Here is a 23,632-nt window from a genome sequence, read left to right as displayed (position 1 = left end):
CAAGCGTCCAACTACTATTACCTGTCAGCAGTTGAAAGTGAAAAGAAACAGTTTTATCGTATTGTTAATGTAAGGGTATTACTAATGTAGGTCCAATGTGGCTTTGAATACAAAATGTAAGACTTGGAATAAAAAATTCACGGTTGAGCGCACTTGGGAACTACCCCAGAGGCCATGCCCGTGCTCCTTATTTGGTCCGTAGACCGAGGCGGAATTTAGTTCCTCTTTGTGGTTGATGGATTGGTAGTCCAACTTGTCTTAATCACTGGGGCGGTGATATTTTATTCGGCTTGCTATTCGAGGAGAACTTCTTTGTAAACCACGTTTTTGGTGAAAACCTTGTTTTTGTCTTGCTCCGTGGATTGCGGAAGATTCCGAAGTAGCTTGCCTTGTTTCTCCGTTTCTTCGCACTGAATTTTAACACCTTCCCTCGATGTGGCTCGTGAGAACGCAACGTATAGTTGGCCGTGGCTGAAGACGGATTCAGGAAGGTAGATGCCTACTCGCTCAAAAGTCTGTCCCTGTGACTTGTTGATGGTCATGGCAAAAGCCACAAGCACAGGGAACTGCAATCTTTTGAGTTTGAAGGGCAAGTCAGAGTCGGTGGGAGACATGGACATCCGTGGGAGGAAGACGTTGTGTCCTTTGTGTTTGCCGGCCGCGATCTCTGCCACGATCAGGTTACCGCTGAGCGCCTTGATGATGAGCCTCGTGCCGTTGCAAAGTCCCTGTCGTGAGTCAATGTTCTTGAGAAGAATGACGATGGCTCCTATTTTCAGTTTGAGTTGGTGCGGAGGTAGCCCAGAAACGTTGAAGGCGTTTAAAATTTCCGGAGGGTAGTTGGAAATTTCCTCTGGGTCCTCTGAATCGATGGTGTCGATACTTTTGCAGACTTTCAACGCGCCAGGCATCTCGCCGATGATCTTGTTGTTGATCCTCAGACAATCTTCATTCTTGGGACATAGAATAGCCCGGTTGCAAACTTGTTCTCTGACGCCTTCGTTTGACAGATCGGATGGATCGCCAAAGACGTGTTCGATTAAGTTGGTTCGAATGTTGAGAAAGTCTTGCGGGATTTCGATGAGATCTGGGTCGTTGAGTCGCGGTACTTGTGCCAAAGATCCGTTTCCAAGTTGAATGAGCCAATCGGCGAAATCTTGACTACCATCGGCGGTACGCATGTTCTGCACCAATCGAAGCTGTTGAAAAAGAGGCCAAGTCGCATTATTGATGATGGTCGCTTCGGTGACTTTGACCCTGTTTCCGTGCCTCACAACGGGTAAGCACTGTCTAAAATCGCCGCCGAGCAAGAGAACTTTGCCACCGTAGGGATCGACGCGATTCTTCATGACGGTTTGGAAAAGATGATTGATCGCGTCGAGGGCGTGGTTGGTTTTCATGGTGGCTTCGTCGGAAATGATGAGACTGGCGTTTCTGATCAGTTGCGCATTGTAGCTGGCTTCTTCGATTTTCGATCTTGTCGTCTCTGTTATTGGGGGATAAATCTTGAACTGCGAATGGTAAGTTGTTCCGTCCAGTAACAAAGTGGACGCGATCCCCGTGGAAGCCACTGCAATAACTTGTCTCCCCTGACCTTGAAGGACGGTGATGAGGGTGTTGTAGAGAAAGGTCTTTCCGGTTCCTCCAGGGCCATCAAGGAAATACTGTCGTGGATGTAAGTTGTTGACATCGTTGACAGCAGCCATGACTTGATCAAAGGCCGCGCGTTGCCCGTCGTTGAGCTGTGCCAACATCATTTCGCCCATGAGTCTCTTTTCTCTTGGACTGTTTTCGTTGTTTTCTTCCATCTGAGCTTCGACCAGTTGGTTAATCAGCTGGAAATCTGGGACAGGCAGGGAGAGATCTTCCATCGTCTGATTGTGGAGACGTAGCTTGTCCTGAATCCATTTCAACGTCAAGTTCTTGGCCACGTTGGCTTCGTGTCCGCTTCTAATGTAGTCTTCCATCAGATGGTTCAGGTTGATTTCAAATAGATGCAGAGCGTCGGAGGGATTGCAGAACAGGCAAATGTCGACAAAAAGCTGCCTCAGCTGAAGAGGCATTTGGAATGCTGCCGCTTCTTGCATTGCTCTAGCCCAAGCAGTGTCGTCTTCCAGCAAATTCAGTGCTATTGCTGCCGCTTTGAAAGTGGGATGGACAATCTGGTCGACTGTTCGCAAATCTTCAAAGCTTGTTGGCCCTTTGACGTTGATGAGAAGCAAACGAAGGCAATGCCGTTCCACCTGTCGAACACCAACCGTGTATAGGCGACCGATGATCTTTGCCCGTTTCACGCGAGGCTTCCACGAATTGGTTTTCTTGATGAAAACGTAGTGGTGAGGTATTTCTCTGTAGAAATATTGCCATGCGCTCTTATCGACGCGATTCAACTTGAAGAAAGCAGTCAGGTTGGTGTCTCTCGAAGCGGCATTGATGACAGCTTGCATTTCGTTTCCCGGTTGGAAAAAGACGGGTTGCTCTCGGGGCAAATGGACGGCCAGGCGATAGATGGCATGCGAACGGTCGGAAAGGGGAAACTTGAAGATTCGCCAACAGGCTTCCGGCGCGCTGACGTATCGCGCATCAAGATGGCACGTGATTTCGTCCCACTCCACACTCGGTTTTTCATCTTCTACCTGGTGATAGGTTCCCACTTTTTGATCCATTTTCAGGCAATCGTACCCTTTGTAGACATACTTGAAGATGTACTTGACACTGACGATTGATGCGCAGTATTCGAGGTTGATGTGGGAGTCAAACTTGAGGGATAACCAAGGGTTGTAAGGAACGACCCAGGTGTTGTCCACTTCGAAATACGTGTGCCCTCGTTTCAAGCGGTGTACAACTCCCGTATCTCTTCGTCTGTAAGTGGGGTAGCCATTATCGTTGAGGATGGTTTCTTGGCTGTGTTGCTTCGGAAAAGACTTTGAGCATTTGTCGCCCTCCATGCAAGGGGATTTTTTGTTGATTAACCCACACGGACCGTGAATCATGTGAGTCATGACGCTCTTGTAAAGTCTCGGATGCGTGGTTCTATCGGGAATTTCCGCGCAGATAGTTGCATCCACATCTTCTGCGGTAGCAGGGGCGTCACGCTCGTCGATCCAAATGAGCATGTGGCAGTGTGGCAATCCGCGCTTTTGAAATTCAATGACGTGTATCCGAGCAGTTGCAAATCCCAGCACTTGGCGCTTTTCAATATCGTTGACCAACTCAATCTTCTTTTGTTGGAAAACTCTTGCGACTATATCAGGCCGATCTGGTGCTGAAAGATGGCTGGGAATGTTGGCCGTGATTTCCCTCCACTTTGGGTTGCAGGTGAACGTCAGGAAGAATACCGGCTTGCCGAATTTTCCGCAGATGGCCATTGCATCTTGGTACGCTTGCTTCATCGCCCTTGGACTTCCGATGAAACTCGATGGGAGGACGTGATACGATCCGACCGTCAAGTTTTCTCTCTCGGCTCGATTGTGCAAGTAATCCAAGAGACCGTCGTACTGTGCAACGTGAAGCTCCGCCTGATGTTCGCGGATGTACTTGACGCGGTTTGCTTCAATCTTGACGTAAGAATCGACCATCCATTGTTGAGTGAGTGATCCACCGGCCAAGACATTATTGAAATAATCCCGAATCGACATGAGAGAGCTGTAAAATTCACATTGAGTGATCCTTTTTCGTCTTCCTTGGCCACGATTCAACCGTTGGGGATCGTTTTCATCTTCGTCTATCTGCTCCTCTGGTTCCGGTTCTAGTTCTTCCACCGGCTCTTCATCACCAGCTAGGGCTTGTACTGGAACATTTTCACGACGCAGTATCTCATTCAGTCTTGGGAAACCGATCTCTTCCTCTTCATCCACATCCATTGCCCGTGCTGCTGCTTCCTCTCTTTCGCGTCGTGTGGTGGTGGTATAAGGCATGTTTACATGCCATCCATCGTCACCGTTGGGGAAGAGCAAGGGATAAGTCATCGGGTCGCACATGGGCTGTTGTGTGTCAATCTGAATGAACGTTCTCCCTCTGACTGGGATGAAGAGATGGCCTCGGATATCTCTCTTCGCTGGTGGCTCACCGTTTGCGCTTTTGAAAATGACAGCAATCTCGTTTGTCGTCGGGTTGTTGTAGCGTCTCTGATCTACATTTCTTCGATCACTGCTAATGATCATTCCCACTGTTTGATGCGGTAGATTCTCATCTTGGGCTCGGCGGTACTCTTCTTCAAGTACTTGACGCATCATCTTGTATATGGCTGCGTAGGGATTCTTTTCTCGGAGCATTGCGTCCAATTCTTCCATCAAATTCCTGCAGCACCCTCCGTTTGAGGTGAAATGCGCTCTGAACTCTGGCCTGCGCAGCATCTATGAAATAAAGATCCGCATACCTTGGATTGTTCGTGTTTAGGCCGACGGGTGTGGTGTTGTGGTACACTTGACCGTGGATTCGGAAACAGTACGGTCCACGACCTGGCGGCGACAAAATCTTGGCTCCCAACGAAGCAAAAGCGTGAGCGCTGTTGTAATTGCGGATCTTCATCATAAACGCTTTCGCCTTTGGATGGTCGTTCTGCAATAGTTTAGCTAGCAGTTGAGGGCACTCTTTCGGGGGTGGGAGAATCACCTTTCCTTTTGCGCAGCATTGGGTGAATTTCTTGTCTGCCGGTCGTTCACCCTTGAAATACCTGGCATTACATTCGCCGCGAGTGACGGTCATTTCTCCACAATCGTGCAATAGAACTCGGTCTTCGGAAGTCAAGGTTTTGCAAGCCGCTCTATGAGTTCTTGGCACTCCCGCACGGTTGCGGGTAGCCAATAGCTCTTCGCGAAAAGTGCGCTCCTCTTCAGTTTCTATTGGTATAATTTCCGCATGGTCCAATGCATTCATGGCACGAAGTAATTCTTCGTCTTCTTCCCTTTCTTCGCGGAGCCGTTCCATTCGGAGCCTACTTTCTTCTCGTCTTTCATCTCTTTCTTCCTCATTCTCAATATCCCTACGGTTGGCCATAAGTTCTCTGTGAACTTCACGACGGCCTTCCGCCTCTTCGTTCGTTTCTTCGTTGAGATAAATCTCGTGTCGCAATCTGTCCACCATTGCGCGAGACACCCTCTCTTCAACCGTTTCTCGGGCACGTAGAGCTTGATGTCGCAAGTTATCCTCAATCATCCTTACGCGCCTTTCATCATCGGTTTCTGCGTTGCGTATAGCTTGCTGTCGTGTTGCTTTATCTCTTAGCCTCGCACGTCTTTCTTCCTCATTTTCCTCTTCACGCAAAGCTTGCTGCCGCAGTCATTTGACGACGTGGTGCCATTGTTTGATTGTTGATAATAATGGTAATGTTCGATTCTTGAATAGGACAGTCTGAGTGGAGGGCTTTTGGAGGGCTGTTGGAGGATTAAAAAATGTGCAACAAATTCAAAGTTAAAAAACAGGCGACGATTGAGAATGTGTGAGACGGACGAAAATAAAATTAACAATCGACGGCCCTGTAAAGGTATCGACGATTGAAAATTAGAGAGACGGACGAAGACTAAATTGACAATCGACGGCCCTGTAAAGGTATCGACGATTGAAAATATGACGGACGAAAACGAAATTAACAATCGACGGCCCTGTAAAGGTATCAACGATTGAAAATATTAAAGACGGGCGAAAACGAAATGAACAATCGACGGCCCTGTAAAGGTATCGACGATTGTAAAAGTGCATAAACGAAAAACGAAAAGATCAATCGACGGCCCTGAAAAGGTATCGACGATTGAAATATGCACAGACGAAAACGAAATGAACAATCGACGGCCCTGTAAAGGTATTGTAACGAAGGCCTACAAATACATTTAATTATGACACCCACATTCTTATAATATTATGTTTACTCTCCCTTGGTATATGATTATGTCTACATTTTACTCTCTTGCATTTACTCTTCTTTTGCATATTACTCGATTATTGTAATCCGCATAGTAACCATTTGTCATAGACATCTTAGCGTTGACCCAATTGAACACCTGCTGTCTGACTCACACGTGCGACGCATTATCACGCCACTAAACAAACTTCCGTGATTGGTTACACGTGCGACGCATTATCACGCCATTAAACAAACATCCGTTTGATTGGTCGCACGCGCGACGCCAATCAAGCCATTAAACAAACACCTTCTGATTGGCTGCACGCGCGACATAGCGACACGTCAACAGCATCACGCCACTTTGACGAGATGCGAGGTTTCTTGGTGAACCCAAAATCTAAGAAAGATCAGACAGCTAGCAGCTCGCTAAATGTTCAGTTGCCTTCAACAACACTAGCTCGACATCTAACTTGCCTTAGTGTTTTCTCTCAATCAAGTGTTTCTCTGACTACCTGTTTCCGTAAGTGCCTATCTGACTTGTATTTCCAATCGTCTCCATTTCGTGTCTGTTTTCACCGTGTCTCGCTTTCGCTACCACGAGCCACTTCGTATCGTTTTACCAACGTGCGCTTCCGTAACGCTCGCGCTACATCGGTAAGCTTCCAAATTGCACTTATTCTTTTGGTAATTATGGTTTGGCTCGCTATCCCCTTTCTTGTCATATTGTATGTTCTTTCCCGTGTAATTCTTATGGCCTAGTCTAATAATACACTGTCATCATTGTGGGTAAACGTCTCCGAGTTCCGTGGTAATATATTTGTCTTAATCCGTAGAGTCATCCACCCGAGAGGGAGGATGCTTTACATAATGGTGGCAGCGCTTTTTGAACTCAACCACAATGAATGATGATGTTATTACTGGCGGGTCGAGAATTCCACGAACTCCCATACAACCCAGTGTGCCCCAAATTAACGTCCCCCGGCCGAGTGAGCCAACTGTAGCTAGATCACTTAATTTCGATAAGTTGCATGCTGAACCCGCTTCTTCCGTTGTAAGTACACAACCATCTAGAGTTAGTTCTCAGTTAAGTAAGCTTAGGTCTAACGGCGCGTACGAAGCCGTAGCTCGTCTCGATCTTGTTTCCAGACGGAAACCCAGAGGTAGTTTGGCCTCTGGTACCGTTTCAGGGAAGAGTTCTCCCTCTATTTTTGCTAGAATTGCTGCGCGTATGTCTCCAGCTAAGTCTCCTCCAAAAGTTTCGCCTAAGTCTAGTTCAGTAGCAAAAACAGTGTTAGGGTTTTTCACGAGGAACTCCCCGAATGGAAAATCAACTGAACCTGAGCCTACGACATCTATTCAACAAAATCAAGAGCAATCAACAGAAGATATTCCAGCCCAAAACGAGCCAGATTCCGTACCTTATCCTTGCGATCAAGAGCCTGAAGGAGAGAGAAGCGGACCTTCAGTCGACCGATCCGAAGACCTGGGTACAGCTAATTTGGTTGATTCAAGACATCCGTCTATCGAACCACTATTTACCCGAAACGAATCCAACGACGGTGTGGACAGAACCAACGATTCTGCTGAGACATCTGACGTCGATCCTACAGGTGAAACTACACGCACAGGTGAAGAAAACAACCCAATCGGAAGCCCAAGCGTCCGTGCTGACATCGATCTTCATATCACATGCGAGACAATTCCTAACATTTCTGCTGAGTCAAATTTACTGCATCACGGAACTGCAAGGCGTGACACCGCAGAAACACGAGACAGTCCTAGCCTCTTTTCAGAATTGTGGAACTTCAATCAGACACCGAGAAATACGCTACCTACATCTAACGTACGAAGTGAGAGAGTTATCCTCCCACTTGGAAGTGCAGCTACTGACCCATCAACAGTCGTTCCTGATAGACGTCCGCAACTTAATCTTCTACCTGCGGGAGCTACGCCTGCTGACTCCGCTGGAACCGCTAGTTCCGGAAATCAACTCGTTGCTGAGGAATTTGGACAACTTCCCGGGAGCGGTCAACCCGAACAACGTGCAGCTGGCAGAGGAGATCAAACAAACACTCTCCCAAGTCAAGGTCCGATTGCAACGGTTCCTACCGTCCCATACGGCGGAGGACGTACCTCAACAACCCGTGGCCCAACAACCAGCACACCATCAAGAGGAGAGAACCCCTCAACCACCGACACCAGTGCGACACACCGTCCACCGCCCTATTCGCTTCGCCCGTCGTCGATATTCGACCCAGCGCCCGCGCATACTGATTACACCACCCAGGAGCACAGCAGACGTTGTTGCGAACCTCGATCGCCTACGAGCAGCGTTCCAGCACAGTCTCAGACTTCGCAACAGGGAAATTTAGGATTTCGATTACCAGTTCAAAACAACAACATGGCCTACTGTACTTCTCCCACCAGAGCAGCAACAGTCAGAGATTTGGACGATTTTCAAAATAACCAGCATACTTTCTCCCGGTTACAATTACTTCCTTCTTTCACCGGAAGCCCTATTACTCGTTTCGACTCTTGGTTAGAATCATTTGAAAGTATAGTAGAGGGGTCGGGATGGTCAGAAGAAAAAACTATTCAGATGTTACGTGCTAAATTAACGGACAGAGCTTTTTCCGTCATTCAGGCAATTTTAAAAGAACATCCGCATGATTATGAGTCAATTAAAGAAGCATTGCTTGACCATTTTCATGGCGATGAAAATGTTGATTTATATCTTCAAAAGTTTAACAAAGCCAAACGTAAGCCAGGCGAAAAAGTTGTCGATTACGCGCTACGTATACAGGAAATTTTTAAACGCGCGTATCCCGTAGGTCATTCCGAAAAATCGTTTGCAGTTATTCTCATGCAAAAATTTATTGAGGGATTAGACTTCAAATTGCAGACAAAAGTCAAATATAAGGAATTTAAAGATTTTAACGAACTGGTTGCAGCAACACGGGTGTATGCCCTCAGACTAGAAGCGTTGGAAACCGATCGCGAAAAACAGGAGTTTATTCGATCCATAGACGGGTCACAAGACACCAGCAGTGCCGAGTTAAAAGAAATTAAGCAGATGATAATAGACCAAAAAGAAGCTGTGAATAAGGCAGTTGCCAATATTCGCCACGGGGATAAACCTGTCGTGGAAAAGAAAACAGAAAGCGAAGAAATTAAAGACGTACTTAATGAGCTTATGCAAACCGTGAAAAAACTTCAACTAAATAAAAATGACGTCTCTTATCCGGCAAACGCAGCATACAGGAAGCAAGTCTCTTTTCAAACGCCTACTGTTAACCAGTATAGTAATGGTAGACCGTTTCCACCGCGCTTCCCTAACAATAGTGGGAATCGACAATTCTCAAACACGCAGAATAGGCCTACGAACGCTACACCATCGTTTCCGAGATCATCTAACGACACCAACAATAGGCCTACACAGCCGTCGATAATTTGCAATTTTTGTGGCTATCGCGGTCACATGCAATCTAATTGTCGTAGTTATCAACGTCAACAACTAGAACAAGCTCAGCCTCCTATATGTTATTCTTGCCGGGACATCGGCCATAAATCTAATAATTGCCCTAAGTTCAGAAGCACCAATAGGCCTAACATACCAGGTTCCCCTCAAAACCAGGGAAACCAGTAGGGATCAACTGTAGCTTCGGGTCAGTTGATGAAGAGCCTCATTTTAAATCCCGACAAGTCGCGAAATTAACAACCATTACGAATGAATCAACTCCAAGAATTCCATTAAAAATTTTCCAGGTCCCGTTACAAGCATTATTTGATACAGGCGCGTCTAAAAGTATTATTCACGAGAGAGTATTTAAAAAGTTGCCCCCTAGAGGTCAGGTGATCTGCAGTCAGCTTGATTTCGATTTATATGATGTAGGGGAGAAAAAGTTACATACGTTGGGAAAAGTGACTTTGCCCGTTGGATACGGAGAGTCAATTTTACAACAAGAATTTATTATTACAAATGGGATTTCTGAAGATTGTATCCTTGGATGGGACGCAATTCAGAAACACGCATTTAAGCTTGATGGAGAAACGAAGAGCATTTATCTAGCTAGAGATGGGCAAGGCTCGTCTTCTGTTTTTAGGGTACCGGAAATGGCAGTTACGACGGTCAAAAAGACGACGCTATCTCGTCAGACGTCGCTCGTAATTGTAGGCCAGCTAAAGGGTTCATTTCCGTATGTTTCCCTAACACCGCATTTATATTTACACCAGTGGAAAATTTGCCGGCAGGAGTTTATATTGAAGAATTTATCGGAAAAGTATCGGGAGATGGAACGTATAATATTGTAGTTGAAAACCATTCGTTAAATCAAGTCAAAATCCCAAGAAACACCAAACTAGGCGTAATTGAAATTATTCATCATGTCATCGGAAAAATAGCTTTAGATCAACGAGAAGCTAAGCCTAACGAAATAACTGAGCCTATTGTAATTTCAGAAGTCAACACTGAATTTCAAGCACCGCTCTCTAAATTACTAAATGACTTTCACGACTTGTTTGCTTCAAAAGATTCCGAACTAGGGAATACTAACCTTATTAAACACACAATTGATACCCAAGGACGAGGCCCCATTCGACAACGCCCATATAGAGTAACAAATAACCAAAGGAAATTATTAGAAGACAAAGTGCAAGAAATGCTTCAAGCAAATGTAATTCGATATTCGCAGTCCCCATGGGCTTCACCCGTGGTATTAGTAGAGAAAAAGAATGGAGAAATAAGATTTTGCGTCGATTATAGGAAATTAAATGGTATTACAAAGAAAGATTCTTTTCCCATGCCAAGAATTGACGAAACGTTAGATAAATTATATGGAAAAAAATTCTTCACAACTCTCGATTTAGCCTCCGGCTATTGGCAAATTCAAGTTCATGATCCAGATATTGAAAAAACCGCTTTTGTTGTAGAAAATAATCTTTATGAATTTAAAAGAATGGCATTCGGTTTGTGTAATGCACCAGCCACTTTCCAACGACTAATGAATTACGTACTTAAAGACGTCTTAGGAAGTAAAGCATTAGTATATTTGGATGATGTCATAATTTTTTCAGACACTTTTGAAAATCACTTACGAGATATCAGAGAAATTTTCACCCTATTAAAAGAAGCAAATTTAAAATTGAAACTTAACAAATGTCAGTTTATTAAACGTTCAGTAAATTATTTAGGTCATGTTATTTCAACGGACGGCATTAAACCCGATCCTGCTAAAATTGATAAGATAGGGAATTACAAAACGCCAACTTCTGTTGACGAAGTGAGATCATTTCTTGGGCTTGCTGGATATTATAGAAGATTTATTAAAAATTTCGGTTCAATAGCTAAGCCGTTAACTCGATTAACGCATAAAGATCTAAGTAGAAAACCTTTTGCCTGGGGAACGGAGGAACAGGTTGCCTTTGAGAAATTGCGCACTTCTCTGGTAACTCCCCAGTCCTCGCTTATCCAAATTTTAACGAAAAATTTTTGCTTTTTACTGACGCATGCGATTATGGAATAGGAGCCGTGCTGTCTCAAATGCAGCATGGGCAAGAACATCCAATAGCCTACTCTAGTAGACAATTGACCAAGGCCGAAATGAAATACAGTACAACTGAAAAAGAAGCATTAGCCGTGATTGATGCAATTAAACATTTCCGACATTATCTCTTAGATAAACCCTTTGAAATTATTAGTGACCATCGTCCTTTGCAATGGCTGAAAAATCAGAAAGATAATAACGGTAGGTTAGGTAGATGGGCTATACTATTAGCTGCTACAAATTATGAATTAAAGTATAGGCCTGGACGTATTCATCAAAATGCTGATTGTTTATCACGATTGAAAGTAGCTAGTATTCAGCCGTTACCAAATAATATTAAGTTAATTTGTGAAAAACAGCTAGAAGACGACCTTTGTGTAGCCATTAGAAATTATTTAGAGAAAGGAGAACTCAATGGGGAAAATAGCCAATCTAAACCTGAATGGGCTAAAGAAATCGAATATTTTGAAATTATAGAAGGTACACTTTATCGCCACGAAGTGCCTTCCAAAAAATAGTAAGCGTAACGAAATTAATTGTCAAGTAGTGTTACCCTTATCGCTCCGCCATTTAGTGTTAAAAGAATTACATGACGCACCGATGGGTGGACATTTAGCTTTTTATAAAACGTATTTGAAGGTCAAAAATCATTATTATTGGCCTACAATGAGAAAAGATATTTTAGAATATTGTCAAGCTTGTGAAACTTGTATAGCTAACACTTCTTCCACATATAGAGCACTTTGGCACCCCCATGAAATTGCTAAAGCCCCTTTCCAAGTAATTGGCATGGACTTTTTAGGCCCTATTACTCCCGCTTCGCCTAATGGAAATAGTTATATTTTAGTTATGACTGATTATTTTAGTCGCTGGGTGGAAGCAGTTGCTCTAAAAGACCAAACTGCCCAAACCACGGCAGAATGTGTATATAAAACAATAATTGTAAGACATGGTATGCCTAAAGCCATTATTTCCGATCGTGGAACGAATTTCACCTCGAAATTGTTCCGTTATTTTTGTAAGAAATTAAAAATTGACCAAAGATTGACAACAGCCTACAATCCCGCTAGTAATGGCGAGACAGAAAGGTTTAATCGGACACTAACCGCGATGTTAAGAAAAGAATTGAAAGACGGAGAACATTCAAATTGGGAAAATATGTTAGACGATGTTTTATTCGCTTATCGTAGTTCAGTTCACTCTTCGACACTTGAAACCCCTTATTATTTAGTTCACGGTAGAGACCCTAATCTTCCCATTAATGAATTTTTAGACGCTGTCCCACAAACTTTTAAATCTGTATCCGACTATGTAGGAAATTTAGCTGATCGATTGCGCTATAGCTTTCAGCGAGTCCGTGAAGAAAGCGAGAAAGCACGGAATCGTCAGCGTGAACAATATAATAAACGTGCGAAAGAAAGAAAATATGTCGTAGGAGATAGAGTTTTATTAGATATTCGTGTAGTTAAAGAAGGTGACAGTAGGAAATTCACTTCGAAATATAAAGGCCCTTATAGAGTTGTAAAAGTACATACCAATAATACAGTAGATATAGCCGATAATTCCTATGTATGCCAACGTACCCACGTCAATCGTTTGAAACCTTTGTACGAAACAATGCTTTGGAAGACTGAAGATTGTCCATCCATTGAAAACCCATTGGATTTTGAAAATCGATTCCGCAAATCGATTGCAACTCAGACTACCGATATTTTCGAAAATGAAATCGGACCCGACAGTGACAATCCAGACGATACCGTTGACAGTGACGCCCTTCCATTTGACACTAATTTTCCGACTCAAGAAATGGATCAACGAAAGTTAAGCCAAGAGGACGTCGCCGTTTCATCTCATCAAAATACAGAAAATCAGTTGCCATCCGCTGAAATATGCACCGATGCCGCAGATCAGCGTCACCATCCTCCGATTACCGAGGACAACACCGCACGCGCCACGGATGACTCGGACAAAAGTCCATCAACAGAATCAACGACTGAAGTGTCGACAGAGACAGTGGGACAATTTAATGTCACCGGACGCCCACAGCGCAATCGAAGTAAGCCTCTTCGCTACAGAGACGGAGTCCAATAACGCGAATTGCGAAAAGAATATAATACCTACTTCGCGACATCAATGTCATCAGAAGTCGCTCGACTATATAACATGTAGAAAACCACCAAGTATTTCGCAGATTCCCTCAACGCTGCTCATCTATTCATCCCAACTATCACGCTTTTCAACTGCCGTCATGGAGCAAAATCACCGAAGTGGACCGGAGGACGCCCAACAACCCGCCCCGACACAGACCTGGGAGACCACCGCTTTCGACGACTGGGGTCTAACCGCCGATCAACAGCCCAGCCTGCAGGTACCCGCTAACACACCTGAGGTGCAACCCGTCGACCTCAGCTGGGTGCCAACGCAGCAGCCGGATGTTCAGCATACTGCGCAAACGCCACGTTCTCCGGACTCCGATGGCGGAAACTCCTGGGATAGGGCGCGACGCCGTTACGAGAGAGGCCTGGAGGTCCAAACCGCGCTCCTATCCAACCGGCTGACCGAACAAATCCGCAACGACAACTGGAGCGGAGCCATCGTGACATTGAAGAGGATCCTAGATCTCGATCCTGCACGTCGTCATCCCCCTCTCTATGGATGGGCTACATCATGGGATGCCCCATACAAGCGCTCACGCCAGGAGTTTGAAGGAGACGAGTAAGAAATTCCCCGACTAGGAGGAATCGTCGATAAATTGGACTCGACACATATACCATTATATTCTCTTGCTTTAACCTTCTCTGTTTCTTTCTCTAGTACTCTTTCTTCCCTCATTTTTAACTTGATAGATTTTACCCTCTTGAAAAAAATATAAAGATAAAATAAAACTGAAATCGCGATATGGAAGTAGTCATCTCGAAAAAGAAAGGGGTAAAGAAATCAATAGACCAACCAATAGAATCGGAAGGGAATATAAATATCAACATTGGGAAGTGGGGTAGCAATGACGGGTTGGCGGTTCGGAAAACCGGTTCGCACCGAACCGAGCCTGAAGCGAACCGTCGGAACATTTCTGTGACTTGCTTTTATAGCCGTCTCGAGGATGGGAAGTGGGGTAAATAACTAAATAAATAAGATAAAGAAATAGCTAAAATAAAAGGGAGAACAAAAGCAATCTGTATTACAGCATACAAGTTTTTCGGTACATGTAGAATTTGTTCGATTTTAAAGCATAACTATATACAGTTTAGGTTTACAAATTGGTCTTATTCTTCTCCGTGGTAGCTCCCATACGCCCCATTTCTTCTATATTCTTCTTTCACATATCTTTCTTCCATCTTCTTTCTCCATCCGATGCGTCGAAAGAATACGACACTTGGGGGGAAGGCAAAGTTTTCGCCGACGAAACACGACGCTCTTTAACACACTCACCGACTCCCACCAACCCTGCAAAAGCATTTCGCTTACGCAGAGAAATGATATAAATGAAATTCAGCCGCTTACCGAAGCTGCTATTGACAACCCAACACGTTGCTCGGCAACTCGACAACCAGCGTTCAGACAGACCGCACGCTCGTCTTTACACCCGAAGGTGAACGGAAAAATAAAATCTCAAGAAGATGACCAGCCACACAAACGCCAACCGTTTGGTTACTCTTGTTCCGGACGGAAGAGGAGGAGACATCTTGCTGATTACCATCCCCGGGGCAAGTGCTGGGATGCCAGCACAAGCTTCCGCCACACCGACGAGCGAACTTCAACATCATTCAGACAGCGACCGCGACTCACCGGCTCCCAGCACCAATTCTCGGGAGTTCTCGACATGGCGACATAGAAGATTCGACCTGATTATCCGACGATTGCGCCGAGCAGCTCTACAAGGAGACGGGTCGCCGCGAGCCACCACCCGTCGGCCTCCACAATGACGTCGCCGTCGTGATTTTTCTTTTTGTTGTACCCTTTGTAGTTATTAAGTAGAAATACATTGGTTGTTTTTGGTATCTCATGAAAAAAAAATAATCAGAATCAAAAAAAAAAAAAAAAAAAAAAAAAAAAATAAAATAAAATAAATAGAACATAAGAAGGGAGAGAGAGAAGTAAGTCTTTCCCTTAATAGTAGAGAAAATAATAAAAAAAAAAAAAATAAATAAAATAAAACAAAGGAAAGGTATAAAAAAAAAAGGAAACAAAAACAAGGAAAAAAAACAAACAAACAAACAAACAAAAAAAAAAAAAAAAACAAACTTACATGAGTTCTCTCAGAAAAAAAAAAAAGAAAATATAGAGGAAAAGAAAATTACCTCTTTAGACGATTGAACTTCTTACATACTTTCCATACGTGGGATACCATAAAGCAATGTCGTGTCCAACCAGTATAAAAATAATCTGTTGTTTCTTTTTGCCTCTGTGTTCTTTGAAATATTTGCATTTAAGTTGTTCCCTCTCTGAGTAGGCCCATAAATTGCAAAACTTTCCATAGAAGTAGCAGACATTTCTTCAAAAAAAAAAAAAAAAAAAAAAACTTGAAAGAAATAGTAGAATTTATTAGAAGTCCATCGGTTATTCGTATTCGGTAGCAATACAACATTAGAAATAGTAAACAGTAAAGTATTGAGAAAAGGAAATTAGAAAAACCTTGATAGTAATGTATTCCAATTCAGTTCAACAACTCCCACTCCTCTTAGAGATCGGTACACGAACGAAACAGTTGAAATTTTTCTAAGTCCCACTATGTATCACTTCCCTTCTATGCTTTTCTATAGCTTTACTATCACTGCAAAGACTTTTTCCATATACACTACACACAAAACAGCGCCACCGCTAGCGCATTCCATTCTTACACACTCCAACATACGCTAAGTTTTTCACTTTCCCTTTCGTTTCCCTACTGTAGCTTCCCCGCCGCAGCAATATTGAAAATATTCTAAGTTCTTTTTTTTTGCCGAAGGCTATTTTTCTCTACTCCCCCTATTCCATTTTTATTCCCCTCCGCTTCGTCCCCCATTTGTACTTTTCCCCTGCATTGGACTTAGAAAAAACGAGAGATGCGCGTGACCTTCCACGGCAGAAAAAATTTTCCGCCGTAAAACTTTGAAACGTTTCTTTCTCGTCAGCATTTCCACATGATTCAATATTTTTCAATTCTTTCTTCTTGATAATTAAGCTCACTTTCCCCTCGTTCCAACGATATAAATTTATTCGAAAATATTGTGTCCTTCTACCATAAAAAACGGTTATATTACGACACTCCCTATTTTGCTATTATTTTGCCGTGGCGTAGCCGATGAAAAGCCGACGGAAAATCGTTGACCTTTCAAAAGCCGTCAGAAATTTTTCTTGTTGTTTTCTCTCTTTTACTTTGACGTTTACTTCCATTATTTCTTCTTCATATTTGATTATCTTAGCTAGTAAACCCACATGATGACTTAGACTAAGTTGGCCAGTATACTGTTCATTCTGTTTTGTTATGTCATTTACCGTATATTTTTACATGTAGTAATGTCGTCAATGCCGTTACTATTGCTACTGCTGTGTCTCTACCTACGCGCGCGCGCATTCCAAACAACTGTGTGCGATTGTTCTGAACCGAAGAATATGGGAATTATTCAATTTTCCGATTCAAACTGCAAACCGGAAACAAACAATACCGATACCGTGCAAGTGAAATACACCGTTTACAGTGATGAACGTTCCGCGGTGAAATTTCCCGGTTTTATTTGCGCGCAGTGGATAAACATTCGCCGTATTACGAAGACCTTTTTCGGCCAATTAGTGATCGTGCCGGACAAAATTTCTATTGATACGACACCAACCGAGTGCTACGACATGATAAACAATAAAAGGTGTGGTGAACATCATATGACTTTATCGGACAACAAATATGTTTTTGGACGTGATCCGGAAATTGTCGGATACTGGCTACAAACAATCGATTCGGAAATTCTGAATTGTGTGCTCGAACAAGTTCAGCTTTATCAACAAATGGAAGATGAAGATTTTTCGACACCTATCGGAAAAGCTTCCGCAAAATCTGGTAGCTTATCCCACAATCACCTGACACTTGTCTGGGACAAAACGTACACGCAAAAATCTCAACATACCATGCGAATTGTTGAATCTGGAACCGGCACTCTAACGAAGAAATTGGGAGATGAAAAATATTTTCGTCTTTTGGATGATCGCCGCCAACTGGATTTCCATTTAACTCCCCAGCCACCTTGCGTTCCAACTCAACAACACTGCTCCAACCGTACTACAGCCTTTAACATCGTCGGCCAATCAAAATTGTCCCTGGTAACGGCGGCCATCATGGAAAAATTTCCGCCAATCACCGTAGAGACTCCCGCGCCCTCTAGCGCTGAAGAGTTAGACAAAGCGGCAAATCAACAATATATTCAAGACCGTGTTACTGATCGTGAAAATGAATTAGTGCGTATGATTCAAGGGTTAGAATGTGATGCCCGGAAAGCAAAACATGAAAGAGCAATCGCAGCCGCTCAGTATAACGGTTGGCTTGCCGCTTCACATTTAAAATTACCACAGTGCACGAAATTACAAGCTTTCGGACAAACTGCTGTTGTGGTTAAGTGTAACTCAGTGAACGTCACATTTGAAACTGTAATTACGTCATGCGGACCACAGCCAAAATTCAACATTTATACCATTAATCTCGATGGCTGGGAATTAGTTAAATATTCCCCATGCTATTGGACCAACGGATTCGTTAACTTCAACGATAAGCCTTACGCTTTTCGCAACAACACCTGGAAAAGAGTTGACGCTAACATGGTATTGCCGGAACAAACGCTGGCACATTCCTTCCGTTACGACGACGTAAAATTCTTCGATTACGAACATCGTACTAATCCTGCTTACAACGACAACCTACTTAACCACATGAATGTCATGGCTGATATAATAGCCGCCATGAATGAACATCCACCGACCGAATTTTCGTTGAATCACCAGCCCAGCGCATCAAGTGTGTTAGTGACAGCCGCTGGAGTAATACATTATACCGGCTGGTGGGAGACCATTAAAATGTGGTTCTTCATCAGCATATTCTGTATTCTCGGCCTAGTCATCTTACGTATCTGCTGCTGGTTGGGTATCTTTAGATTCATAAGAAAATTTTGCGGCTATCCAATAGAAGAGGCTCGTTCAACAACCACCAACCGCACCGCCATGCATCCAGTTTGATTACGGGACGTAATCTCGCACCGCCGGGAGCGATGTAACGAAGGCCTACAAATACATTTAATTATGACACCCACATTCTTATAATATTATGTTTACTCTCCCTTGGTATATGATTATGTCTACATTTTACTCTCTTGCATTTACTCTTCTTTTGCATATTACTCGATTATTGTAATCCGCATAGTAACCATTTGTCATAGACATCTTAGCGTTGACCCAATTGAACACCTGCTGTCTGACTCACACGTGCGACGCATTATCACGCCACTAAACAAACTTCCGTGATTGGTTACACGTGCGACGCATTATCACGCCATTAAACAAACATCCGTTTGATTGGTCGCACGCGCGACGCCAATCAAGCCATTAAACAAACACCTTCTGATTGGCTGCACGCGCGACATAGCGACACGTCAACAGCATCACGCCACTTTGACGAGATGCGAGGTTTCTTGGTGAACCCAAAATCTAAGAAAGATCAGACAGCTAGCAGCTCGCTAAATGTTCAGTTGCCTTCAACAACACTAGCTCGACATCTAACTTGCCTTAGTGTTTTCTCTTCAAGTGTTTCTCTGACTACCTGTTTCCGTAAGTGCCTATCTGACTTGTATTTCCAATCGTCTCCATTTCGTGTCTGTTTTCACCGTGTCTCGCTTTCGCTACCACGAGCCACTTCGTATCGTTTTACCAACGTGCGCTTCCGTAACGCTCGCGCTACATCGGTAAGCTTCCAAATTGCACTTATTCTTTTGGTAATTATGGTTTGGCTCGCTATCCCCTTTCTTGTCATATTGTATGTTCTTTCCCGTGTAATTCTTATGGCCTAGTCTAATAATACACTGTCATCATTGTGGGTAAACGTCTCCGAGTTCCGTGGTAATATATTTGTCTTAATCCGTAGAGTCATCCACCCGAGAGGGAGGATGCTTTACAGTATCCACGATTGAAATATGCACAGACGAAAACGAAAGGATCAATCGACAGCCCTGAAAAGGTATCGACGATTGAAATGTGCACAGACGAAAATGAAATAAACAATCGACGGCCCTGAAAGGTATCGACGATTGAAAATTAGAGAGACGGACGAAGACTAAATTGACAACCGACGGCCCTGTAAAGGTATTGACGACTGAAAATATGACGGACGGAAACAGAGTTAACAATCGACGGCCCTGTAAAGGTATCGACGATTGAAAATGTGACGGACGAAAACGAAATTAACAATCGACGGCCCTGTAAAGGTATCGACGATTGTAAATGTGCATAGACGAAAAACAAAAAGATCAATCGACGGCCCTGAAAAGGTATCGACGATTGAAATATGCACAGACGAAAACGAAATGAACAATGGACGGCCCTGCAAAGGTATCGACGATTGAAATATGCACAGACGAAAACGAAAGGATCAATCGACAGACCTGAAAAGGTATAGACGATTGAAATGTGCACAGACGAAAACGAAATAAACAATCTACGGCCCTGTAAAGGTATCGACGATTGAAAATTAGAGAGACGGACGAAGACTAAATTGACAGTCGACGGCCCTGTAAAGGTATCGACGATTGAAAATATTAAAGACAGGCGAAAACGAAATGAACAATCGACGGCCCTGTAAAGGTATCGACGATTGTAAAAGTGCATAAACGAAAAACGAAAAGATCAATCGACGGCCCTGAAAAGGTATCGACGATTGAAATATGCACAGACGAAAACGAAATGAACCATCGACGGCCCTGTAAAGGTATTTACGATTGGAATATGCACAGACGAAAAAGAAAGGATCAATCGACAGCCCTGAAAAGGTATCGACGATTGAAATGTGCACAGACGAAAACGAAATAAACAATCGACGGCCCTGAAAGGTATCGACGATTGAAAATTAGAGAGACGGACGAAGACTAAATTGACAACCGACGGCCCTGTAAAGGTATCGACGACTGAAAATATGACGGACGTAAACGGAGTTAACAATCGACAGCCCTGTAAAGGTATCGACGATTGAAAATGTGACGGACGAAAACGAAATTAACAATCGACGGCCCTGTAAAGGTATCGACGATTGAAAATATTAAAGACGGGTGAAATCGAAATGAACAATCGACGGCCCTGTAAAGGTATCGACGATTGTAAATGTGCATAGACGATAAACGAAAAGATCAATCGACGGCCCTGAAAAGGTATCGACGATTGAAATATGCACAGATGAAAACGAAATGAACAATCGACGGCCCTGTAAAGGTATCGACGATTGAAATATGCACAGACGAAAACGAAAGGATCAATCGACGGCCCTGTAAAGGTATCGACGATTGAAATATGCACAGACGAAAACGAAAGAATTAATCGACGGCCCTGAAAAGGTATCGACGATTGAAATGTGAACAGACGAAAACGAAAGAATCAATCGACGGCCCTGAAAAGGTATCGACGATTGAAATGTAAACAGACGAAAACGAAATAAACAATCGACGGCCCTGTAAAGGTATCGACGATTGCAAATGTGTGTTGGACACCGAAAATTACCAATCGACGGCCCTAAAAAGGTATCGACGATGGTAAATAGGACGAAATAAGCTAATACTGACAGGAATTGACCAACCACCATAGGTCGGACAAAACTATGCCAGCTAACAATGCTTACGTCCTGATTGAAGTGTTCAAATGATGAACCGGGATACCCAGGGATGAATGGCCACGCGAACGGACGGATGGCGAAGATAAACACTCCCGATGAGTTTCCCGGTCGATGCACCAAAATGTTAACCACCGAAGTAAAACGACGAAGACGGGATGTGGCTAACTCAGTGGCCAAAAGGGCCACGCTGCGATGTATTTAAACACGACACGAGGTTACAACACGGAGAGTTGGGGCGACAGGTTGCGACTGCTACCACCACGAAAACGATTCAGACTCACCTCGTTGCTGCATTTTCCTCCGTCATCGACTACGGCGGAAATGCAGGGGAGGGAAAAAACAAAAGAAGGGCGCTATGCGGTTGCGATATGCGGTAATGATTGGAAAAGAAGCAAGAGAAGCCCAGTAGTTGAGCTACGCTACACTTGCTCGTTATTGTCGTTATTGTCTCCAGGAAAACTGAAACAAACGAATAAATGAAAAAAAAAGGAAAGCAATCTTGTGACTAAACAATTTAGGCTTTATTGTTGCTGCAATGTAATAACATCGAACAGTTATTAATCCTTGTAGCAGTTTCTACCTCTGTGTAACCGTTCAACATTCAGAAAATGAATGTGTTTGATTGATGCAAAAGGGAACAGTTGCTCAAAGGTGTTGAAACGCAGTCAATGAGTCTGCAACAAACACAATGAATTTTTGGTTGTTTGAGGGATGGAAAAAGGAACAGTCTCAGAAAAGTGTTGGAATGCATTCAACGGAACTGATGGAAACAACATCAATTGGGGTTTGTTTTAAGGATGAAAAAGAGAACGTTCTGTAGAGTGTGTTGGAACTCAGACAATGGACCTTGTAAAAACACCATGAATTGGAGCTTGGTAGAGGAATGCAAAAGGGAACGGTCTCTTGAAAGTGTTGGAACGCAGTCAGTGGAACTGTTGAGAACAAAATGCAGTGGTGGTTGTTTGAGGGTGCAAAAGGGAACGGTTTCTTATAAGTGTTGGAACACAGTCAGTGGAGCTGTTGAGAACAGTATGCAATAGTGGTTGTTTGAGGGCTGCAAAAGGAAACGGTCTCTTAAACTTGTTGGAACACAGTCAGTGGAGCTGTTGAGAACACTATGCAATAGTAGTTGTTTGAGGGCTGCAAAAGGAAACGGTCTCCTAAATCTGTTGGTAATGCAGACAGGGGAGCTGTTGAGAACAAAATGAAGTGGTGGTTGTTTGAGGGGTGCAAAAGGAAATGGTCTCTTAAAAGTGTTGGAATGCAGTCAGTGGAGCTGTTGAGAACACTATGCAATAGTGGTTGTTTGAGGGCTGCAAAAGGGAACGGTCTTTGAAAAGTGTTGGAGCGCAGTCAGGGAAGCTGTTTAGAACAAAATGAAGTGGTGGTTGTTTGGGGGATGCAAAAGGGAATGGTCTCTGAAAAGTGTTGGAATGCAGTCAACACAACTGGTGAAAACACAATGAAATGGGGCTTGTTTGAAGAATGTAAAAAGTAACGGTCTCTGAAAATATTTGGAATGCAGTCAATGGAGCTGGTGAAAACACGGTGAATTGGGGCTTGTTTGAAGGAAGCTAAAAGGGAACGATCTCTGAAAAGTGCTGGAATGCAGCCAACAGAGGTAGTGGAACCAAAATCAATTGGGGTTTGTTTTAAGGATGCAAAAGAGAACGGTCTCTAAAAGTGTTGGAATGCAATCAATAGACCTGATGAAAACAATAAATTGGGGCTTGTTTGGGGGAATGCAAAAGGGAACATTCTCTGAAAAGTGTTGGAATGTAGTCAACACAGCTGGTGAAAACACAATGAAATGGGGCCTGTTTAAAGAATGTAAAAAGTAACGGTCCCTGAAAATATTTGGAATGCAGTCAATGGAGCTGGTGAAAACACAGTGAATTGGGGCTTGTTTGAAGGAAGCTAAAAGGGAACGATCTCTGAAAAGTGCTGGAATGCAGCCAACAGAGGTGGTGGAACCACAATCAATTGGGGTTTGTTTTAAGGATAAAAAAGGGAATGGTCTCTAAAAGTGTTGGAATGCAATCAATAGACCTGGTGAAAACAATGAATTGGGGCTTGTTTGGGGCATGCAAAAAGGAACGGTCTCTAAAAAAGTGTTGGAACGCAGTCAGTGGAGCTCTTGGGAACAAAATGCATTGGTGGTTGTTTGAGGGATGCAATAGGGAAAGGGTTGTTAAAAGTGTTGGAATGCAGTCAGTGGAGCTGTTGATAACACTATGCAATGGTAGTTGTTTGAGGGCTGGAAAAGGGAATAGTCTCTTAAAAGTGCTGGAACGCAACATGGAGCTGTTGAGAACAGTATGCAATAGTGTTTGTTTTAGGGCTGCAAAATGGAACGGTCTCTTAAAAGTGTTGGAACGCAGTCAGTGGAGCTGGTGAGAACAGTATCCAATAGCT

At 43.5% G+C, this 23,632-nt stretch overlaps 3 protein-coding genes and 1 long non-coding RNA gene across 6 annotated transcripts; 1 reads left to right on the top strand and 3 right to left on the bottom strand.

Annotated features, from left to right (window-relative positions):
• Positions 1-293: 293 nt before the first annotated feature.
• Positions 294-2,087, bottom strand: LOC123475689 (ATP-dependent DNA helicase pif1-like). The gene has a single exon (XM_045178689.1). The coding sequence runs from the start codon at positions 2,085-2,087 to the stop codon at positions 294-296; it is 1,794 nt and encodes a 597-aa protein (XP_045034624.1).
• A 41-nt stretch (positions 2,088-2,128) lies between these two features.
• LOC123475688 lies at positions 2,129-5,277 on the bottom strand (the record flags this gene model as incomplete). The annotated part of the gene is given in 3 exon segments (XM_045178688.1): positions 2,129-2,200; positions 2,259-4,341; positions 4,343-5,277. Coding segments are annotated over 3 exon segments (3,090 nt in total), but the record flags the coding sequence as incomplete, so codon positions are not given.
• A 9,259-nt stretch (positions 5,278-14,536) lies between these two features.
• On the bottom strand, positions 14,537-16,281 carry LOC123475753. 3 transcript variants are annotated; one of them, XR_006651055.1, is made up of 4 exons: positions 16,018-16,281; positions 15,684-15,877; positions 14,887-15,341; positions 14,537-14,829 (listed from the first exon to the last, which is right to left on the bottom strand). It is a non-coding gene; the product is annotated as an uncharacterized LOC123475753 (long non-coding RNA). The 3 variants fall into 3 exon arrangements; XR_006651056.1 differs by having other exon boundaries at positions 14,537-15,384; positions 16,018-16,275; XR_006651054.1 differs by having other exon boundaries at positions 14,537-15,341; positions 16,018-16,258.
• A 271-nt stretch (positions 16,282-16,552) lies between these two features.
• Positions 16,553-18,582, top strand: LOC123475687. The gene has a single exon (XM_045178687.1). It carries the CDS (start codon positions 16,882-16,884, stop codon positions 18,580-18,582), a length of 1,701 nt encoding a protein of 566 aa, XP_045034622.1. The 5' UTR covers positions 16,553-16,881.
• The last annotated feature ends 5,050 nt before the right edge of the window (positions 18,583-23,632 follow it).

The sequence above is a fragment of the Daphnia magna genome, linkage group LG9, assembly GCF_020631705.1.
Source record: "Daphnia magna isolate NIES linkage group LG9, ASM2063170v1.1, whole genome shotgun sequence".
In the NCBI taxonomy this organism is placed as follows: Eukaryota; Metazoa; Arthropoda; class Branchiopoda; order Diplostraca; family Daphniidae; genus Daphnia; species Daphnia magna.
This window is presented reverse-complemented; position numbering and strand designations above follow the sequence as displayed.